Source organism: Thunnus maccoyii, chromosome 6 (genome assembly GCF_910596095.1).
Source record: "Thunnus maccoyii chromosome 6, fThuMac1.1, whole genome shotgun sequence".
NCBI lineage: Eukaryota > Metazoa > Chordata > Actinopteri > Scombriformes > Scombridae > Thunnus > Thunnus maccoyii.
The window spans coordinates 26,604,421-26,626,476 of record NC_056538.1 but is presented as its reverse complement, the minus strand read 5'-3'; the positions used below and the strand labels follow the sequence as shown (position 1 = coordinate 26,626,476).

The following is a 22,056-nucleotide window of genomic DNA, read 5'->3' as shown; positions in this document are numbered from 1 at the left end:
TTTAATGAACTACTAAGAAGCTAGAAAGCCACAATACCAATATCATTCCTAAATGAAAAAAAAACAAACAAGAAAATTGAGAGCTTATGCCCTCCAAGAACCCTTGGTGATAGACATGCAGCCTGTCTGACTGGTGGGGGAGTCAGCAAGTCCATCTCAGTGACAGGCTTAAGTCTGCTCAGTGGAATTGGCCATGACAGCTGATTGACATGTCAGGAAACCTTTATATTACTCTACAGAGCCATAATCCTCCGAGTAAAGAGAATAAATTGTGCCGATCAATATGTCTGAGATGAACTGGCTGGTCCACCTAAATAGAGGCTATCCCACTCTATACATCACCATCTGTTCACATTCACTCTTCTTCACCTTAGCCATGTGTGGCCATATTTGTCATTGCCAATGCCACCAGAAAACCTCAGCAAGGCCTATCTATTTAACGTATGGATAGGTGTGGGAACATCAAAGGTTCATGCTCTTATGAAATGTAGACATTTTGTCTTTTTAAAGTTTAGGACATGCTTGAAATTAAACAGAGAGGACTGGAGGTTGTCAAAAGCAGACTGTAACCTAGAAAAGGCCTGGTATATAGTAGGGCTGATGGCATGCAGGATGGTATCATCCGCATAAAAAATAACATTTAAGTGCTGAATTAGAAAACAAATATTATTTATGTAAAGAGTAAATAGCAGTGGACCTAATATTGATCCTTGAGGGAAACCTTTATCAACAATTTGGGGGCTTGATTTGAAACCAACAGCAACAGCAGTTTGGACTCTATCCAACAGTTATGACTTCAAACAGCTGTAAGCAGAAACATCAAAACCCACAGAAAGCAGCTCATTAAACAAAATGTTGTGGTCAGCAGCATTACAACATATACTACAAAGAGTGCAGCACAGTGTTGCTCTTTATCAAGCAGGTCAATAATGTCTTCCGCAATAGCAGTTGCAGCAGTTATTGCACTGTGACCCGGTCTAAAGCCTGACTCCTGAGGCTGAAGGACATTATTATCCTCCAGGAGACCACGTAGTTGTGATTTTGGACAGATAGGACTTTATGCAATGGGAGCTGCTTTCCATAGAGTTTGAGAATTTTACCTGAAGTAAAGGTTGAATCAAAAATGTGTACACGTGCTGCAGTAATAACAAGGTCAAAATTATCCTAACCAGGAGACTTTCCTGTGTTAAAGTTTATCAGTGCATTATATACCTCTGAGTACTGTATGTGACAGGTTCCAAGTGAAAATTTGCTCTTATGGTTCAAGTTAGGATTTTGTGAGTTTTGTCTCTGACAGTGTGTATGGACAGGTTTTCATGTCACATTCTGCAATGAAATGCTTATTAAAAGCTTCAGTCATGTCACTTTTATTAATAATGGGCTCATTTTCACCTATAATTACTAGTGGGAGCAGTGTGTTCTTTAAGGATTTTATGTATTTTCAGAATGCAGCTCCATTACAGTTGCACTTTGAGAGGGAAGATAGGTAACTGTCGGATTTAGCTTTTCTTATAAAGGCACCGTTCCTCTGCTGTCTGAAGTTCTGCCAGACAGTGTTTGTGCCAGAAGCTCTAGCAATGGAACAAAGTTTATTTCTATTATGTATAGCTAGAGCAAGTTCAGGAGAAAACCAAGGGTTTGATCAATTTTTTATTCTAAACGTTTTGTAAGGAGCATGACTGTCAGCAGTATGGGTAAATATTTTAGAAAAATAATGTAGTGCTGAATCTAGGTCTTGAAAAGGAGATGTTTTTCCAAAAAGACATACAATATTAAAACTAATTGGATATGTGCAAGGAAGAACAATGCCAATGGGGCTTACACAAAGTCCTCTCCAGAATGTAAAAAATAAGAAGGAAAAAGACAGGTATAATACATATCGTACAATTAAAAAAGGGATTAAAAAAATGAATCAAATGTTTTAAAAAGCATGTTATTTGGCACCATTAATGAGCTGCTTTTTAAAATTGATGTTGAAGACAAAATAAATGGCTTTATATTTGATGTAATGGTATATTGCTAATGATAAGTATGACCATAAGGTAAATGATAGTCCTTTGAACACCTATTAGAACATGAATGAAGGTCTGAAAATGGATTGAAACAAGGCCAGGTCAAAACCTCGTATATGGCTGGACTGTGTATGAAACACTACAGGGCTTTTAATGTGTACATTGCCTGGTTACCATCAGACATGGACATTGCAGCATTTTTAGGATGGTTGTTTTTATGTATGTTTAAATTTATTTATTTGTATGGCACTTTTCATACAGTAGTTGTAAATCAATATGCTGTACAAATAAGAAAAACATTAAAAATACTTAAAATACATTGCACCAGATTTTGGGTGTAGACTATATGGTGCTGTTGTAAGAATGGTTAAGTTAAGATTTAGGCTATTATTTATATGTTTTATATATTATTTCACTTCACCACAACCAAAAAAATTGTTTTAATGCATTAACTATCAAGTTAATCATTAATACTAAGTGTAAATGACTCCAATATAGTGTGTTTCATGTGTGTAAAGTTTGCATTTGTGAATGTATTTGTTATATTGCTTTTATTTTATTTATCATGAACATGGAAGTGCTTTATTTTGAGAAGACACTAAACGCATGCAACATGGAAATTGATAGTAAGTCACACTGGTGACAGCGCATAGATCCTCTTTTCTCACCTAAATGTCACACAACCGTCTCCTTTGGTAGGTGGCACTACTCTCGCCTGAAAAAATATTAAAACTTAAAGTGACAAATTAATAGCCCTACAGCAAAAATTATAACAGCTTAATCTCTGTCATTGCTGCTGGCTGTCTGTTGATGCAAAATGCATTCTGAGATACTTAGCTTCAGCCAACCAGTGGTGTGACTTCATCACTCAGTCAGGGCTGGCCCCGCTGTTGCGGTCCAGCCAAAAATTAGGAAACCATCAGGGAGATATGAGATACATACATGTACTTATAAGTATCTTATAAGTATCTTATAAGTACATGAACACAGGTGTGAAAAATATCAACACTGTTTCTTAGACATCAAGATATGGGTCAGGACTTACTCAAGACCTTTTTCTGAATGAAAAGTATCTTGTTAAGGCAGATGAGTTGGTAGCATCCCAGATAATATCCCAGGTTAATATGCAAATAAAAATGCTGGATTCTTTTTTCCCCACCAGTTTCAATATAAAAGCTAAACAGCTGAATCTGCAGAATATACCCCGGGGATCATCCTGGCTGCCTCCTCATCCACGTGCAATCAGACACTTTACACTTCCTTATGAATCATTACAATTCAATTCAACCGCAAAAGTGGTCTGGGAGCAATTAATTTGGGAGTGGGAGTGTCGGCGCAGAGACAGGAGTGACTGGGCTGACGACTACCCTACCACCAGCTCACCCACATCAGCCCCGACCAGCCGAGCTCCCTGGCACCACTGACACTCCACTTCATCAATGATAATGAGAAGTGCACAAATCTTACTTTACAAGCCTGCTGTCAGGAGCCAACCAGAGTGCCCAGATTAATTAGGCAGAGCCAGAAATAAAATTTAAAAAATCTCGCAGTGCAAGATGAGGTCATCTAACTGCAAACTGACATGCTGTGACTGATTCAAGAGCCTCTCTACTACCATCACATGTTGCTGGGAAGGACTTTGAGGCAGAGATGTGTTTAGTGTAAAGCTCTTGCCTGAGCATCCTGCCTCTCCTGTCTTTGCAAACACCGTGTTTGAGTTTGTGTTGCTATGGGGACATCCTCTCTCTACACATACAGCGCCGCCCCCAGAGGTGAGTAGAGAACCAAGGTGTATGCTCAATCCCATGGATCAAGCTAATGCCTCCCTATATTTATATTTTTACAGTTTTGGAAATTAATGAACTTTCTGCCCACACAAATGTCTTTGCCGGAGTCTTCACTCAGCTGAAAGGCACTCTTTAGCTCACCTCAGTTCTCCTGTAATAAGCCTTGCTGCAGTAGCGCGTGCCGTCTAAATCCTGCATACCGGTTAACACCATACAGGAAAGCCTTAGAGGGCAATTAGCTGATAAAATAAAGCAAGATGAAGCTGTAATGTTGCTGTTAAAGGAGACGAGCGGCGGGTGACGCCAGGCGAGGGGGTCAAAGAGAGTGGGCGCCCTTTAAAGACTGGCGGTGAAGCCGCTGACATGTTTACGTAAACAAGCTGTAGTCCATCATCACTTGCCAGAGGCCTGAATTTCATTAAATTATGTTAATTGAAAGCGTTTCCAATATGATGGACACAGCAAAGTATGTGGACCAGAGATGGATTTCTCAGACTAATAACGAGAGAACTGTGCAGTCTTATATTTTCATTCAATTAAAATAAACAGAGGAACAGAAACAAAAAATGGGACAATTGACTCATAGGTCATTCAAGTTGAAGAGCTAAGAGAAGCAGAGGGATGCCGGAGAATTCTCTGCATCGCCTTCTCTTTTTCTAGCTGCGACCAGCGAGCCCTCTACCTCCTCCGCCTCTAATTGTTTCAATTACATCTCAATCCATTGTAGCTGGAGGGAAGGGTGCTTGTTAAATTAGAGGGCTTTTGTAACATTATCCATTAGGAGTGACAGCATTTTATGGTTATAATCAGATTGAATCATCCAAACTTGTGCTGTGCGCCTTATCTGGTCCTCTCATTAGGATATCTTAATTTTTCACAGCCTGTTGGTCCTAACAGCCTTCTGCAGCCAGTAAATGAGTCATATCAATCAGTCATGCTGAGGACAAAACACAGCGTGAGGCCCTGCTCGAGGAACCGAAAGAGATTCATTCGTGCACACATGTGAATCTATAAATAAGCTCACAGCTCTGTGGCTCTGACTCTTTGTCTCTCTTTCCTTCTGTTTCTCCCTGTCTGTCTGTCTGTCTGTCTGTCTATCTTCCTGAATGCCAGTCCTCCCTGTTCCATGTCTCCTTCTCTGCAACACACACCTAACTGGAGGCTCCACTTCAGTCCATTCAAATCCCTCCCTAATTGACACTCTGTGAGAAGAGGCAAGGCTAGCCCTGAGTGCACTTCACTGACTATACCAAGGCATGTTCATATGAATGCTCCCCTGCACAGAAATACATGAATTTCGCTGCTCACTTGCTCTCCTTCAGCTTTACGATTCAAGTCAAGTCTCCTCAGGGAGGCAACAAATTTAATTGAAAAAATGCAACCAGAAGAAGTATCTAAGCGAATATCGCATTGCAAGCAATATTGTTTGAAAAGTAAAAGCAGCAACAACCTCTCCAGAGGCGTCCTGAGAATAATCCTGTGAAACCTCTGCTTACCGTGGAGGAGGCTGCGTCTCAGCGGTACAGCACTGTTTGCCGCACAGCTAGTGCAAGCATCACCGAGGAAGGTCAAGTCTGGGACTATCTCTCTTTCTCCCCCTCCCTCCTTTCTATTGCTCCTCTCCTCTCCTCCCTCCATCCCCGCTACTGAGTAAAACCCACTGCTGTGAGAGACAGACTTGATTAACGATGCATAGACTTCCCCCATCGAGAAACACAAGAAACTGTAGTGTGAGAGGATGCATGTGGTGCCGAGGTCACACACTCTGCTTTGCTTTTTCACCAAAATATGAGTAAATATAACTTTCAGTTTGGGCTGATGGATAAAAAGGCAAAGCTTTACATGAATCTTGCAACAGATAACCTCTTAAGGCATTCTGAAAACAACATTTTTCCTAAAAATATCAAACAAGAAGAGACCTCAACTTGTTCTAAACATGCACGCACACACATGCACACACAAAGACAGGACACAAAACAATCCACATTCATCCACCAGCTAACCCAAACACACACACATCCCCCAGAGATCACCTTCTGCCTGTATGCTGCCCTAAAATGTACTTTCTAAAATAATATTTGCTGATTCCATAAAAACGCTGTCGCATACTGACGATTGGGTAGCATTTTTAATTTTTAACTTTATCAATAAAGGCTTTGAGGAAAGCACTGGGGGGGGGGGGGGGCAATAAAATAAATTATGAGCTATGTACAGATTCCAAGTACAGTGAATGTATCCAAGTTCTCCAGAAGAAGTAAACATTGCACCAGAACAGGGTTGCAACAAAGCTTTCTGAGAGGGATGTTGGTGCCATCAGAACAGACAGGAAGAAAAAACAAACTATCAGGTAAAGACATATATATATAATAGCCTTTATTTATCTCTGGATGGATGGCTGGCGTGCACTTTCCCTGTGCTACGCAGACTTCAACATGATACAGTTATGGACTTTCATACCTGATGGCTACACTGTTATAAACAATGTTTTCCCATTGTGGGCCATTAAGTACTTTCACAGTGGCAGTTTGGGCTGAAGTGGCAAGCTAAAGGGTGCTTCAACGGTTGTTGTGGAAGGATGGAGAATATTTGGTGCCCAGAATTTCCCATCCAGTCTGAAGCAGTACTGGATGGTAACACATCACTCAATGATGTTTTCATGTTTGCTAGTTATGATCGGTGGTAGAAAGTGCCGTTTCTATTTCAGTATTGATATTGAATATTTAAGTTGTTTTTGTAAAGTTACCCTTCTAAAAAGTCAAGTTTCTGATTTTATTATCACCTTTCCAAAATTTATATGACTGAGATTAAATGAGCAAAAAAAAAAAAAAACCATCACCATGTTCATTTTCTCATTATTTGTTGATCTGGGTGATGGTGTATTTTATATGGTAAATCTAATGTTATAGCTCCACTTCACAGCCCCATTGAATGAAAAAGAAAAAGTCACATCCTCCCTGATCAAGACCTTTTCCAGCAGGTGTGCTCAAATTAAATTCTGGTTTCAAGTACGTATTAAATTTAAGATATAAGATAAATGCAAAGAGCAGAGATTAGGTTTTCCTTTTAATGTTGTATGCGCTGTTAAGTAAAGCCACATTATATCATTTTTAAGATTTAAGTTAAAAATGAACAACTCTCAAGTCTCCTCTTGCTGGCTTTTTGAGCTACTACTGTTCAAAGATATCCAATTTCTGAAACTGAAGAAAGGACAGGAGAATAACTGTAATAATAATTTAGTATAACTGCTGTTATTAAAGAGATTAAATAAAATAATAACATAGTAAAAGGTAGTTAGTGTCACATTAACCGTAAACCCAGCAATGGTTACAAGCATAACTCTTGCATCCACTGCTGCAAGTCAACAGTGGGACATTCATTATGAAGCAATATTTTATGTGATTTGACATTTATCAGCATATCATACACTTTAAGTGTGTCAGTCCTGATAAATACACACCCGAAGTGAACACATGTGCAACAATTCCTTTTGTACTTTGCCATGTTGGTTGTTCAGTGTATTTAGTTCAGTAGGTGTTTGTCTATATGTTTTTTTGTGTTTGATTGTACACACATGTTTCATCTGAAAGACAGCAGAGCAAATATCTACACCGTACTCTGTATAGCATGACTGATAGTAACCTTAACCAGACATGGAAAAACTCAAAAGCTCTGACAGTAGGCGAGAAAACTGGTCTGCCCAGCAGGACATTTACCTACGAGACATCACTCTTCCAAACAAGCTTTTTCTCAGCATAGTGTAAAACAAAAACCAAGGTTAAAAACAAGGTGGTTAATATGTAATAATAATAAGTGTAATAATAGTGATTTAACCCTTCTACTACAGTAGAAAATTTCTTGGAAAAATTGAAACATTTAGAGTCACAATATGTTGGTACACAACACTATTCTCTACTTTTTTCAATTTGTTACAAGATAATCTTCACAAATGAACACATTTTTAGTTTACCATATTAGAACCTCACCCATAATTAACAAAAATAGCATTGTTGAGTCATTAAAGCTTGAAAAAGAATCAGAAATCTGGTGCTCACTGCTCATGGCCAATTTTATGACCATAAACTGTCACACTCTGTTGCCATTTCATGAAATTTATTCATGGAAATCCCATCATTTCAATTTAAAACTTACATTTGTTTTATATTTCTTTACTGCTTCCTCTCCCCAGAAGTAGGGAAAAATATTTGTCCCTCTTCCTCTTCTTGTTTATTATGGCTGAAATTATCCTCTGTACTTTCCCTATAACTGAATGGATGATGATAAACCTGCTAGGACGAGGATTTGTTGTTGGGGATGAAATGTTCTTGATTTCATAAAGATTGTCTGACTGGTTGGGGAGAATAAACAGAGCATTGAATTCAAACTTAAAAATAACCTTTGCTTTGATATCATATAAAGCTATGGCAAGGACAGACATTTCAGACTGAATAATGAATCAAAGTGAAATGTTAAGCTGACTGTCAACCTATTCAAATGCTCCACTTAAGAAAAAAAAAAAACATCACAAAAGACATTTCAGCCTGGATCAGTGAATAGATGACCTTCATGATAGCATTATTAAAGCTCGTCTTTCTTCCCGCTCGCATCAAATGAAAATTTACCAGCGGGGGTCCAAAAGTCTGAGACCACTAGACAAGATACTTCTATTTTACATTTGTTTTGAATATAATACTATATTTTTTCATTACAAATAATAATATCAGCGTAACAATTTGAGTGAAAAGTTGCATCTTGTATCTTAAATGTACATGAATTTGAGAATATCTTAGTATTTGGTATGTCCTCCTTTTACTTTAATGACAGCATGAACTCGAGCTGGCACGGACTCCCAAAGTTTGTGCAAAACCTGATGACCCATTTTTATCCCAGCATGATTTAACAATGTTCAAAAGAGCTTCTTGTGATGTCACAGTATGCTTGGCTTTCTCAGTCTTCAAGTGCCTCCATAAATGTTCAGTGGGGTTGAGGTCAGACGACTCTGGAGGAGAGTCAATGACAGTCAGGACTCCTTGTCTTCTTTGGTCTTCAAGTAGTTCTTGCAAAGCTTTGAGGTGTGTTTGGGGTCATTATCGTGGTGCAGTATGAATACTTCTCCACAAAGATGCAAACCAGAGAATGGAGTGCTACTTCTCCTTGGTCAAGGTGGAGTCAATGTGGTACAGGTGTCCAACTCCAGAGTAGGCAAAACACCTCCAGACTTGAATATTCCCACCACCATGTTTCATTGTGGGTTTAATACGCTGTGGTTTCAATCCCTGTCTTGTTTGTCTCCTTACATACACCCTTCTGTTACTTCCATACACCTCAAACTTGGATTTCTCAGTGAAGAGGACTTTTTTCCAGTCATCCACTGTGAAATGCTGGTATTTCTTAGCCCATCCCAAGCTTTTGGCCTTGTTTCCCCTCCTGAGAAGTGGTTTAGAAACTACTACTCGTTCTCTGAGACCACCACAACACAGCTTTCTTTTGACAGTACTTTTGCTGATTGGAGTCGTTCTTTATTTAGCAAATTCTGTATCTGTGATGAAATTGCTTTTCTATCTCTCAGGGAACTAAGCTTGATGTATTGATCTTCTGATGGTGTGTTCACTTTTAGTCTGCCTGATCATGCTTTGGATACAACTGATCCAGTTTCTGCAAAGCGTTTTAGAATTCCTTGCACTGCCCCCTTAGAAACCTTTAGTCTAGCCCCTCTTTGCAAAGAACAACAATTTGACTTCTGTTACTTTCACTTAGTTCTGATGCCAGGTTTCCCATTATCACAATGCTACTTACTAATCAATCATCTGCTGAAATCTCAAGGCACAGCCATATTTATAACAGGTGAACACTGGCCGCAAGTTGAGTTACCTGAACGAGCCTCTGATGAGTAGAAGTCCACCTGAGTGTCATCTGAACACATGCTTTAATGGAAGGGATACAACTCAAGGAAATCTTACCTTTTGTACAAAGAAGTTAAGCTGGTCAGTGCCACAAATTTGATTACTGATCTAAAATAGTGCATAATCTTAAATATTTCTTCTTCATTTTCCATGTCATAACTTCCTGTGTTTTTAAATGTTTCCGAATCTGATTATTTCGTGGTTTACGTAAAAATATTAGAGATTTTCAATGTGGTCTCAGACTTTTGGACGCCACTGTACATCCATGTAAAGGACTCGGAATAATTACTGATCTAAGAAAAAGGTCATCATGAATAAATATGTCAAATACTTTTATTTTCAGTAACAATTATGTCTCTTCCATCATTTATTCATAACTCTGTGTTTGAGGGGATAAATAATGACCTTCTCATTCATGCAGTAGGTAGGATTAAAGAGGGGGAAAAAAAAGAAAAATAAATTAGTGCTGCTTTAGAAAAAGCACAAAGACCTTCTTCAGTTTGATAAAAAAAAAAAAAACTGCTCTCAAAGCTCAGGCTTGATATTAAGACTCAAGTGCAGAGTCTCTTCACACATGAAGAGACTTTAGACCGCTTTTCTCTGAAAACAATGTGACCTGTTTATATTTATGTGTCCCTCTCTGAATGTCATGTGAATGTGACAGTTAAATTGAAAATAACTGTTGGAATATGTTAACTGTTACCTGTTTCATAGGAATTGAATACTATAGCTTAAAAATATGAAATAATACAGTATATTATCGCCATTTAATCCATCTTGGTAGTAAGTAATTTGTTTGGTATTTAAATTTTTGTAGCCTTGCTTATTGAAATGTATTCTACTTTGTTGTATTGTATTTTAAATGGGGATATTTTTAAGAAATTTTATGCAAAGCACTTTGATTCGCATTGCATTTTCTTTCCTTTTTATTGTATAGTATTGTTGGTATTACAGAAACAGTTAATCTGTCAACTATTGTGTTCAAATCAAAAACCAAATTAACTACAGCATGCAAGAAGAATGCTGAGGAAAATCAGACTATGGCTGCGTAAAATAATTCAAGTATTATAGTCCATTTTTTGGCATATACATTAAGTGACCAGAAAAGTGTACAATGCAACATTAACCCCTCTTAATATAATGCAATCTAATACAAAAACACCAGCAACTGCTGTCCCACAAGTTACATTAAATAAATACCTTTATACCACAAAATCAACAAAAAACAAATTTTATAGGCCCCAAAAAGATCATCTTTGTATTGAATATCATTTAAATACATCGTGAAGTGCATTTTGCAGGCATTTGTAGTTTTTCTCGTCAGTGAATGTAAGCACAAACTTTTTTAAGCAAGATGTCTGTTGATACAGTTTTTCCTGTTTTCCTCTTTTTCTTCTAGGAAAATACAAGGTCAGATCCTCGTGTCACTACTGTATATCGTTAAGTGAGTTTTACACTTTCACAAGCTTCCTAAAAGGCTCAAAAGTTTCGCAACAATCTACAGCTGTAATATAGCACAAGAGTGTTTAATGCCTCCTAACATGGCCTGTCTCTCTTTTTGTTTTTCATCCCCGTTTTGAAATGAAACACTTTCACTTTTCTCTTGATTTGTTGCAGAAGTTTTAGTATGAGCATACCTAAAGTTAAGAGTCTATTAAGTTGTTGGGGGTAAAAAAAAGAGGTAGATTAAAAAAAGAGGCAAATCATCTCACCTGAATCCACTTGTCGGGAATGGCCATAGCCAGTCGGTAATCAAAACCAAGTCCTCCCTCCTGCACGCCTCTGCAGAGAGCAGGCATCCCTGACACATCCTGCAGAGAAGTCACAACATGTCATATCACATTTTCTCTTTGTGCGCACAGTTTTTTTTTTCTCCAGTAGTCAGCGAAGATCACATCAATACTGTTCCACAACTCACATATTATCAGGTGAAAATCCAACACCACAGGCCAAAAAAAGAGTGACATCCCATTTCCTTTTGCATTACTTCTTAATTGCACCAATGAATACGTAAGTAAGCTATGCCTAATGAATAAGTGCTTTTAATTAATAGTAGCTGTGGGCAGTGTCATTGCAAAGTAAAAGGATGCTAAATGTGTGTGTGTGACAGAGTCTATTTTTTTTTACCTCAGCGATGGTGATGCAGTCAGGATAAAGGGTGTGAAGAATGTGATTGCTAAGCATCAGGAAAACCAAAGAGTCTTCGTCCACATGTAGGCCAAAGTACTCACTGTATTCCCCTGAAAAGGAAATGCCTGAGGAGAAAAACATCCACAGTCAACACACATCATGTCTTCCACCCATACTAAACTTATGAAATCCTTCACTCCTCTGTTTATAAGTGCTGCTACTGTTTTGACTCAAATCTACAGTATGACACATTTCTGTACTATACTCAATGTTAAAACATAAATGTAATTTATAATAACAATGCTCACTTACATTTTTATAAAGACCTTATTTCACTGTTCTAACCTTTGGATTAATATTGTATTGTGCAAAAACAGCGGCTGCCTCCAAAGTCACTCTCTCAATCTTTATACAGTAAATAGGTTTCTTTAGTGAGCCCTAACTTGAGACTTCATACACGTATAAATCCCCATTTTGATCACTAACAGGTATGAGTCACACACAGGTCATTTTTGTATCTTTAAATATGATGTACTGAATTGTGGGATTGTTATCAGCAAGTGGTGTCAATGCCATTAACACTACATATTTCGTGCCATTGTTGAAATTTTTTTGAGGGCACTTTATAAAGCACGTATTTCACACTCAATAATAGGTGATAATAGGTAATAAAAATAATAATAACAGGTAGGATTTATTTCAGACACAGCCAGAGACACTATATACACATATACTTCTATTTCCTGTTCACAAGTACAAAAGGTACACAGTAAGATGCCACTTCAAGGACTGCAAAGTAGCACATACCAGCATTAGTAATATACTCAGTGAGATTCAACAGAATATAATATGTTGCAGACTGTGTGACAACTACAACAGTAACTGTGTTGAATCTATTTTTTATCCTTTATGTATATTTATAAGGATTTTTCTGATTTTCGTGTCCATTCCAATAAAAAAGTAATAGTTCAATAACATTTGTAAAGATGACAGGTATACATAAGTTTATGTTTGTGTTTTGTGTTGTTACACAGTCAATATTGTATTGCATGCTATTCCCATATTACTTCTATGATTTTGCCTTCAGTTAATATTATTTGATATAGATTTTTTTGTATTTGTAAAATTCTTCTTTTTACTCTTTGGTAACACGTTTGTGAATGAAACTTGCACAAACAGAGCAGAACAGGTCACCTTATGTAGTAATTTTAGTGACATGTATCATGCTAATGATCACATCTCACAAACGTGCCCCTGCTTATGAACAGTTGGCATTCTTCAGGTTGAAACAAGCCATTTACAACACGTTTGTGAAGTTAAGAAAGCCTGCTCCAACTTGCAACACCTCACAGAAAAAAAAAAAAAAAGAGTTTTAGGATAAGAATACAAAATACATTCTTGCATGAGGCTCACTGTGTGTATCCTGGAGCCCTGACTAATATTTCAAACGCATTTCCATCCTCATAAAAAATTTTCGGCCGACTTTTGAGCTAAAGTTGATTGACACTCCTCTCTAAATAATTCGTCAAATCTCTCCTAACAAGCCACACTGTATCACATAAAATAACACTTCCTTTCAGAAGGTTTACTTCATTTAAAACAGAGGAGCTGGTTTTTGTCAACCGACCAGCGGCTGTTCTGCCTGCGAGGGTCTCATTTTTAAATTCAATAAATATGTTTTCACTCAACTAAAATGTATTTGTCATCATTTGTAAAAATGTTTTTCACCTTGAGCTTTTTGAAAACATTTTCATGTGAAGTTAATTCATGAGGCCACATTTACACTACTGTACAACTAAAAAGGCCACTAGCAGAATAGTGACCATATGTTTTTTTAATTGGCACATCCTGTGTAGATAATAAAAAAAATGATAAACGGCTGAGATCAGTAGGACCTCTCATTTAAACTCTTATTGGCCTCATTCTTTAACGTAAATTGAAAGTCAAACTGCACTTCGGGGTTCACAGGAGAAGGGGATGACATGTACATTTACACACACTACTCAGTCCTCAATTGCGAGATGCACATACACCAGCCTTACCGATGCCATGGTGATGGTACAGCATAGAGGTAACGCCATCGAATCTGAAGCCGTCAAAGCGATATTCCTCCATCCACCAGCGCAGGTTAGACAAAAGGAACCGCCGCACTTCCCAGCTAGAAAAAAAAAACACAAACAGGCAGGCACACACACACACACACACACACACACATACACACATTCTCAAGGTCAGATAAACAAGAAGCTGTGAATTATTCACACATCTCATCATGCACTTTAGGCACCACAGATTAATTTTCACAGCTACAGGACATTCACATGTTGATAAGCAAAGCTTCATTATGTTGGAGATGGAGTGTCACTGACTGGAGATGGTGTTTTCATTAACTACTGTACACCGCAGAGGAGATGCTGTCTTTCACATATCCAGTTGTCAGGATGAGAAATCAGCTGCTTACAGTACACAGAGAAGTTTTCTGATTTCTATCAGACCACTTGCATGACCACTGGGCAAGCGTTTAGTCTAGCCGGGCCCATCCCTGTGTATTTCAACTGATAGGATTTCATGCTACACTTGGGTAAACAAACACCATGCAGGGGAATTGAGTTCCCTCTCCTGAGGTTGAGATAAATCATACGCTTCTTCTCGCTTTGGCTTCCATCTTCAATGTATGACATGCTCCTCTGTCCTACAAGCAGGAGGGCAAATACTCTGGGAAAAAAAAAAATGGGGGAAACCAACAAACTATCTGAGTATGAAAGTGTAACTTCTGGCTGTGTATTGTAGCCCTCGATGCTGTTGACTGGACTGAGTTGGTGGAAGCTGGAGGAGGTGGATGCCATAAATGGCCCCAGTCCCCATTCCTGACTGAGCGATGGGAAAGTCATCCGGATCTGAACAGCCACTCAAGGTGAAGCACACTATACACCTCACCTCTTCCCATTCAGTGGTGTGTTGCCATGGAAACGTCACTTAAAACTCTAGATTGGTTGTCTCTATGTGGTGTGCGTAATGAGCACCAAATGAAACATTGTACACATGGATGCCATGCAGGAAAGCAGCGGCAAAGCACTGAGGATGTGAGGCGAATGACACATTTGTGACACTGATTAAACGTGAGCTGCTGTCTCTGCTTAGGCTGAAATTCACATCTCAGATGCTCTCTGTATACTCAGCTCCAACAATGGCTGTGAGGTTATATGTGTAATGTACCTATAAACAAATGTAGATAATACGTATTCCTATTATTTACTATTATTTTGCATATATTGGTATCTACTGTATGTCTATGAGGAACAATGATGAGATTTTTCTTTATCAAACATTTGGTTTCACCAACCTAATGCTGGCCAAGAGATGGTTTCAGGTTAATGAATGTAATAAAAGATAATTCACGATCCATGACTTTCCATATCTAAAGAACATTGAGGTTGTTTTTCATTAAGTGTTTCTTTTATTGTTCTTTCTAAAAAAAAATATTTCTGGGATGTATCTACTACAGCACTTGCTATATAATTTGAATATTTTATGATTTCTCAAGAGTCAACATTACTTTATTTGTCCCTGAGGAAATTTGTCTTGGACATAAAGGCTGCCACATAAAAAATATATAAAATTATAGTGCAGTAACAGACATAAAGTGCATCGCACAGACAAGTGCAAACATAAAGTGCATTTAAATACGTGCAACACAACCCCTCATTTCATCACCTCCTTAAGTCCTGAGTTTAGAAGATTCACTGATGGAGCGATCAAAGTGATTTTTTATACCGATGCAGGCATCTTTTCCTGTATTTAATTGGAGCCCTGTAGCGTCTACGTGATGGGAGGATAGGACAGGACATGAGAGGGGTCAGCGATAATTTTCCTAGCCTGTTTAGCTAAAGTCTTCTCAAAGAGAATTTGGAGGGAGGGATGCTCCCTCACCCCCCATCACTTTCATTGCTGTGTGGATCAGTCTGTTTATTTGTGATTTTAACTTAACTGATATGTTACCAAACCAAGCTGAGATTCCATAACATAATATACTCTCTATCACAGCATGATAAAAGAACATCATTACCCTCTGCCTGTTCCCAAACACCCTGAGTCTGCGCAAAAAGTAGAGTCACTGTTGGAGCCCAGTGCATATACTCACAAGGACATTCCAAGACAGATTACAGTCAATATGTACACTCAAGTATTTGTAAGAATGAACCTGGGTAATAATAGTGTTATGGACCAGCAGTAGAGAATGGTCCCCTAGATGTACTGGATTTTAGAAAATATGAAAAACTACTGTTCCTACCAAGTTTTACCAGCATGGCAGCACACATAATACATTGTTGTAACAGTTTCTTCACCAATGTATGCTATTCAAAAACATTTGCAATTAAGTTAAGACACTACATGCACAAATGTTCTCTTCTGATATCATCCAAGTCATCAATGTCTTCTAATGTCCAAATTTTGAGTTCTGAGTTATTACTGCAGTCTAAAAAACATTTATGCCTATTTTTGTTATACCCTTCTACATGTGTGGATGGATAAGTGAAATTTGACAATAGTACAGCATTCGACTAGTCTCAGCATGATGAGCTGGTGACATTTGAGTTACCAAAACAAAAACACAACATGACTGTTGAGTAAGGTTATGTTGCAGGGCTGGATTTCTAGTGATTTGTGTTATTAAAAATATAAAAATGTAGTTCTGGTTTGGGTCAGCTCTTTATATCTACATAGCAGTTTGCAAACCTGATTCAGACCTTGAATTAGAGAAGTTAGATATTGAATATTGTTAGAGTTTTTTTCCAGTTGTGACACCACACTGAGGAGCAGTTCTAACATTTTTTTGCTTGAATGATGCAATTTCCTCCCTTCAAAAAGTCGTTGAAGCAGTGATGAGTCATAGATTCATGCCTCAACAGAACTTCAATAACATCTCAAACGGCAAAACCATCCAAACACCTGACAATTCTCATTCTCAATAATACGTCCTCTTTAAAATGTACCGATTCATCCCATGCATGTTCAAACACTAAATGCTGAGGATTACATCTTCCATGGCAAAAGATAAAATCCCAGATTTTTTTTTTACTGCCAAGTAAGCCATGACACAAAATACATTTAAATGCGTTGCCTTCTGTGCTCCATCCCTCAGGGACGACCAACCCCGGCACTGTTTGACAGGTGTGAAGCTGCATGTTACATCGGTGCTTCCTCCTTCCCTTGAGGAAGAGCACAAGGGAGCCTGGTATGATCCGATATAGCAGCCTGGCTGGGTGGTCACGCAGACCCTGTGATAAATAGATTAGGTCCTCCACTCCACTGCGCAGAGCCAACAAAGGCTCAGACACAATGTATCCTCACGGGATGGAGATAATAGCCAGTGAGAGCCAGAGGCTCGGGATGAAACCATACTGCCACATTAGGACCCACAATGCCATTCATCATCAAGTCCAATTACAGTGAGAAAGTTAGATCTCTATACCCGATGCAATACACCGCTTATCTATGCAGTTCAATGAAGTTATCACTCGGTCTGTGGTGTTAATACAAAAGCAAATTGCATATTACACTGTCCTCATGCTAAAGCTCAGCAGTGACAGTGAAACCTGGTTAGGGAGCCCTAATAGAGTAAAGCTCTAATATTGCTGCTTGTAGAGTAAGATAAGGTAATCTATCATATGTGCTGTTGTTTTACCTGCAAGCACACACCGCTATAAAACTCACCAAGCAAATTCAAATAGCAGACTTTTTTTTTTTTCCAGAGCATCTTCATGCTTAGTTGCTTCTTATCAGAGCTTATTTCCTCCTCTAGCTGAAAATGAAAGAAAACCATATTATGGAATTTACATCTGGTTGCAAGCAGAGCAGATATCAAAATGCTCTGTTTCTGGAAGTCAATTTTGCATAAGGGGTCAAGGCAACTTGTCATGATGGCAGAGAGAAAGATTTAAGTCCCTGTTTTCACAACATCACAGGTAAGCTGTAGATAAGACCAAATAAATTTAAGAAGCTGACAGGTCATTCCACAAGAAGTGTGATGCTCAAACAACGGTGCTAGACAGCCTGATGGATGGTGTGCATTTGTTGGACCAAAAAGGACAAATAAGGTGCCTCATTTAACGCATTTCAAACTTTTCTCCAGTCCCTGCAGCCATTAATGTGTCCAGGACAGAGACACTGACAGGAGTGACACCTGCAATAAATTCACATTTCTTGGTTGAAGCCTGATTTATTTATTTACTGAATCATGGAATTTTTCATCAAGCACATCAGTTATGGATAAATTACAAACACATATGCAAAGTAAATTCTTGAAGGGTATGCCTTATATTGTATTGCTTTTGTGTCTGAATGTAACAAAAAATAATCATGTTTAGTTGTCACACATTCTCAATCCTTCCATAAAATACCAACAAAATTGCAGTCCAGTACAACAGAGTTCAGCAAATGGTTCAATGACCCATCAGAATTAGGTATGTCTTAAAATGCACAATTGTGGTCTGTGCTGGACATGTATAAGAAATATGTCTTTATACTTCTCACCGCATTGTTAAGCGGCCCTCAAGGCAGTCTGGTGATGCTGGCAGCCTTGCAAGGTAAACTCATCTAGCTGTGTGACAGACTGTCCCTGTATTGCTGTGCTTTGTGTCAGATATCTGCCATTTGTCTGGCATTCTTTAGGCTGCCTGGCAGCTAGCTGCTCTTGCTTGGCATCCTAGGAGGGATATTCTGCTGCCTGTGAGACTGTTTGTACGTTTAGCAGCCTGTAATTAGTATCACCTTGTACTTACTGCCTTTCAGGAATCAATTGCAGTCTGGCAGGCCAAAGCTGCCCCATAGGAGTTTTCTCCAATGAGCTATATTTTAACAGTGGCAGAATACCTCTAAATGTGTACAGTACGTTCTCATGTATAATCATTTAAGTTATTTAAGTGATATAATAATATAAAAATTTCTAAAATCTTTTACAAAGAGAAAAGTTTTAAGAAAAGGTTTAAAAGAAGCTAGTGAATTAGTATGTGTGAGTTCAGTAGGCAGAGTTCCATCGTGTGGGAGCTCTAATAGCAAATGCCCAATCACCCTTAGTCACTAACCGATATGACCTTAATGACCAAGAAAGCATGTAAATTACAGGCATGTCTCCAAAATCACAGCTAATTATAGCTATTCTCCAACACCATCATTAACTTCGCAGACGTCACCACCACCATCGGCCCGAACACCGGGAGTTATGAGTCTACAGAGAGGTGGTAATAGCCTTGACATCATGGTGTCAAAACAACACCCATCTCAACGTTTGCAAGACTAAAGAGATGGTGTTAGATTTCAGGAAGGTACAGGAAGCACACACTCCCCGTCTACATCCAGGGGGCGCCTGTGCAGAGAGTAAGCAGCTTCAGGTTCCTCAGAATCCACATCAACGAGGACCTGAAGTGGTCAGCTCACACTGAGTCGTTGGTGAGGACCATGAACCAGCACCTCTTCTTCCTCAAGAAACTGAGGAGGTTTGGCATGGACAGGAGGATACTCTGCAACTTTTACAGATGCACTTTTGAGAGTGTCCTCTCTGGCTGCATCACAGCCTGGTATTGGAGCAACTCCAAGCAGGACTGCAAAGCCCTGCAGAGTGTCATCAGGGCTGCTCAGTGCATCACCTGGTCTGAACTGTCATCCATGCAGGACCTTTACATCCAGAGGAGCACGAGGAAAGCTGGAAAAATCATCATGGACCCCAACAATATAGAAGCATCAGATCATTTTAACATTGTAAATATTTATTCTGTTTCAATTATATACTCTAATTGGAACTAGAGCTCGAAAAGCCAAATTTCACTGCATTCAATGTTGCCATCTGCTGTGTTGCTGTGCATATGACAATAAAGCTCTTGTAACTCTTGAATCTTCTAGCTAGCCAGCTAATAGCACCAACATGTGTTCCAATGCACTCACCTTCTGAGATTGGTTAATTACAAAAAGAGGTTGGGCAGAACTTGGCAGCCAGGCTTGAGGGAGGGCACTGCCTTACAGGCTTTACTGAGGGAGAAATACTCTGTTTATTTGTTAACTGGTGATAGGCAGCTTAAAGAGCACGTACTGCTTGCTTAGTATTGGCTAAGCAATGGAATTCCAAATATGTTACAAAAAGGTTTGCTCGCTCAAACTAGTTGCAAATGAAACAATTCACCAACAAAACAAACATGTCTATTTATCACATGAGAAACCAAGAGTGTCTGAGTGAACAAGCTGCCTCAACTTTGATCTTAATGAACATTTCCTGTACAACTGAAAAACACCTTTCCTCTTTACAAGTTAAAATAATTTTGTCAAACTACTATTTCCAAGTTAAAGAATGAATTTTCATGCTGTAACTTGCCTATATTGTGTGTATTATATTGCTATGATTCACATAATTTGAGTTTTGAGAGTTCTAATTAAAAAGATTTTGTAAGAATGAATTGTTTTATAACACGTAGATGGACATTTGAGATCGAGATGATTTTCGGCCATGAAACTTTTTTGGTATTTGTCAGATAGTTTTAAGGGGCTGAGGGGCATGAAGGTGCAGAGAAGCTATACGTTCCTAACCACTGGCTCCATCCAGCACCTACTGGAAGCACTACAGGCAGCTCCAACCAACCGCCATGCACACCTACAGCCAAGTTGAGCTCATTAGCTGAAGCTCACCAGAGGGGAAAAACAGCTTTTCCCCTTGCTGTGTGAGTTGATGGGGCAGGGGGAATAACTCAAGGGTACTAAATACTGAAATTACTGAATTTGGACTGAGTTGATACTTCAAGTGTGAGTTCATTGATCGATCAGACAGAAGCCTGGCCTCAGCTATAGTCCAAAGTAGGTCCGACAATGTAAAAACATAAATGCTCCAAGGGGGAATAGATTTTTTTGTTTTTTTGTGATTGTTTCTGCTCTGTTTCTTTAAAATAAAAGCCTGTCTTTTATCAGCAGGAAGATTCTTTGCTTGCCTCCATGTCTTCCCTGTGTAAACTTCTGATATTCCTTTATTTCGCAGTTTAAATGCTGGCACATTTTAGACTTTACAAAAGTCATACTGAGAACATGATACCAGTCCCATGTTTCATTAGATTGCTCTTTTAAAAACACCATGTGTAACAGTTATATAATACAAAGAATATATCATTATACATGCCAGTAGCTTGTAATGATGAATCCTTAAGGTTTCATGACATTAAGCTTATGGATTAAAAACATAGCTTGATCACTGGTTTTAGCACTATATTACATATCAGAGAACCCACGTGATTTGATTCTGCCTTATTTAAGCTCCCATAGAATATACTTATAGTACAATCCAAGCAGTGTTAATCTCATTTAGTGAATGTCTAAAAGCTATCTTTTGTCACCATTCATTTAGGATCAACAGCAGCAGAGAGGCACAGATAAATTCACTACTTATATTGCCCCATACACACATAATTAACAAATATTTGAACGTAATAAAAACATATGTATAGAATAATCTTGTCAAAGACAGAATTATCACTCTGTGGTCTGCAAACACAGGGCTGATCGCTCAGCATGAGAGCATAAAGAAGAGTTAAAAAGAGTTTTCAAAATCCTGGCCCTCGGCCTATTTTTCATATCTTAAGAATCCACACAAAGATTGATGAAAAATGGATGCAAATGATCCTGAGAGAGGTGGGGGGGATTACAGAACGAGCCAACATCAAGCTTCTCAGAACTCTCACATCTGAAGGCCCTGATCTGCAAACAGGCTTGGCTTCTCTGGCTGCCAACCTCGACACGCCAAACCGTGGGCTCCATTTACTCGGTCACTGTCTCAAGGTGACTTTGACGTCTTTGAAAACGTTTATAAAAGAAACAGTAGCCCTTATTCATTTCTGCTCATCACAGCAGGTGTAAGGCACATGTACTTGTATTTATTTATACTATACATTCTGATAAGTTAAGGAGTTTGAAATGTCTTTATCTGGTGGTTCAATGAAAAATAAGAACATCATCTTCTGATGTTTCAAGGGCATTTGGAACATTTCCGCTCAAGCAAGTTTCCACCATTACACTCAAATAATTCATCTAATTCTATAAGGCAGAAGTACAAACGATTCTCTAGAAAGTGATGCCAAGAACCTCTTGACATCCACCAGCTATAGCGTCAGCTAGGGCAAGCATCTGCAGTATGTGACCTTACATAGTTTCAATGCAGCCCATTTTTTCCTTCTATCAAGTTGGTATTCAGCA

The 22,056-nt window shown here is 38.6% G+C and overlaps 1 protein-coding gene across 1 annotated transcript in view; it reads right to left on the bottom strand.

Annotated features, from left to right (window-relative positions):
- Positions 1–22,056, bottom strand: part of gbe1b (glucan (1,4-alpha-), branching enzyme 1b) — a 91,605-nt gene that overhangs the window by 45,565 nt on the left and 23,984 nt on the right. The window contains exons 8-10 of the mRNA XM_042414869.1: positions 13,872–13,987; positions 11,827–11,954; positions 11,412–11,510 (exon numbers count right to left, since the gene is read on the bottom strand). Coding sequence (XP_042270803.1) covers positions 11,412–11,510; positions 11,827–11,954; positions 13,872–13,987 — 343 coding nt within the window. The remainder of the gene's footprint in view (positions 1–11,411; positions 11,511–11,826; positions 11,955–13,871; positions 13,988–22,056) is intronic.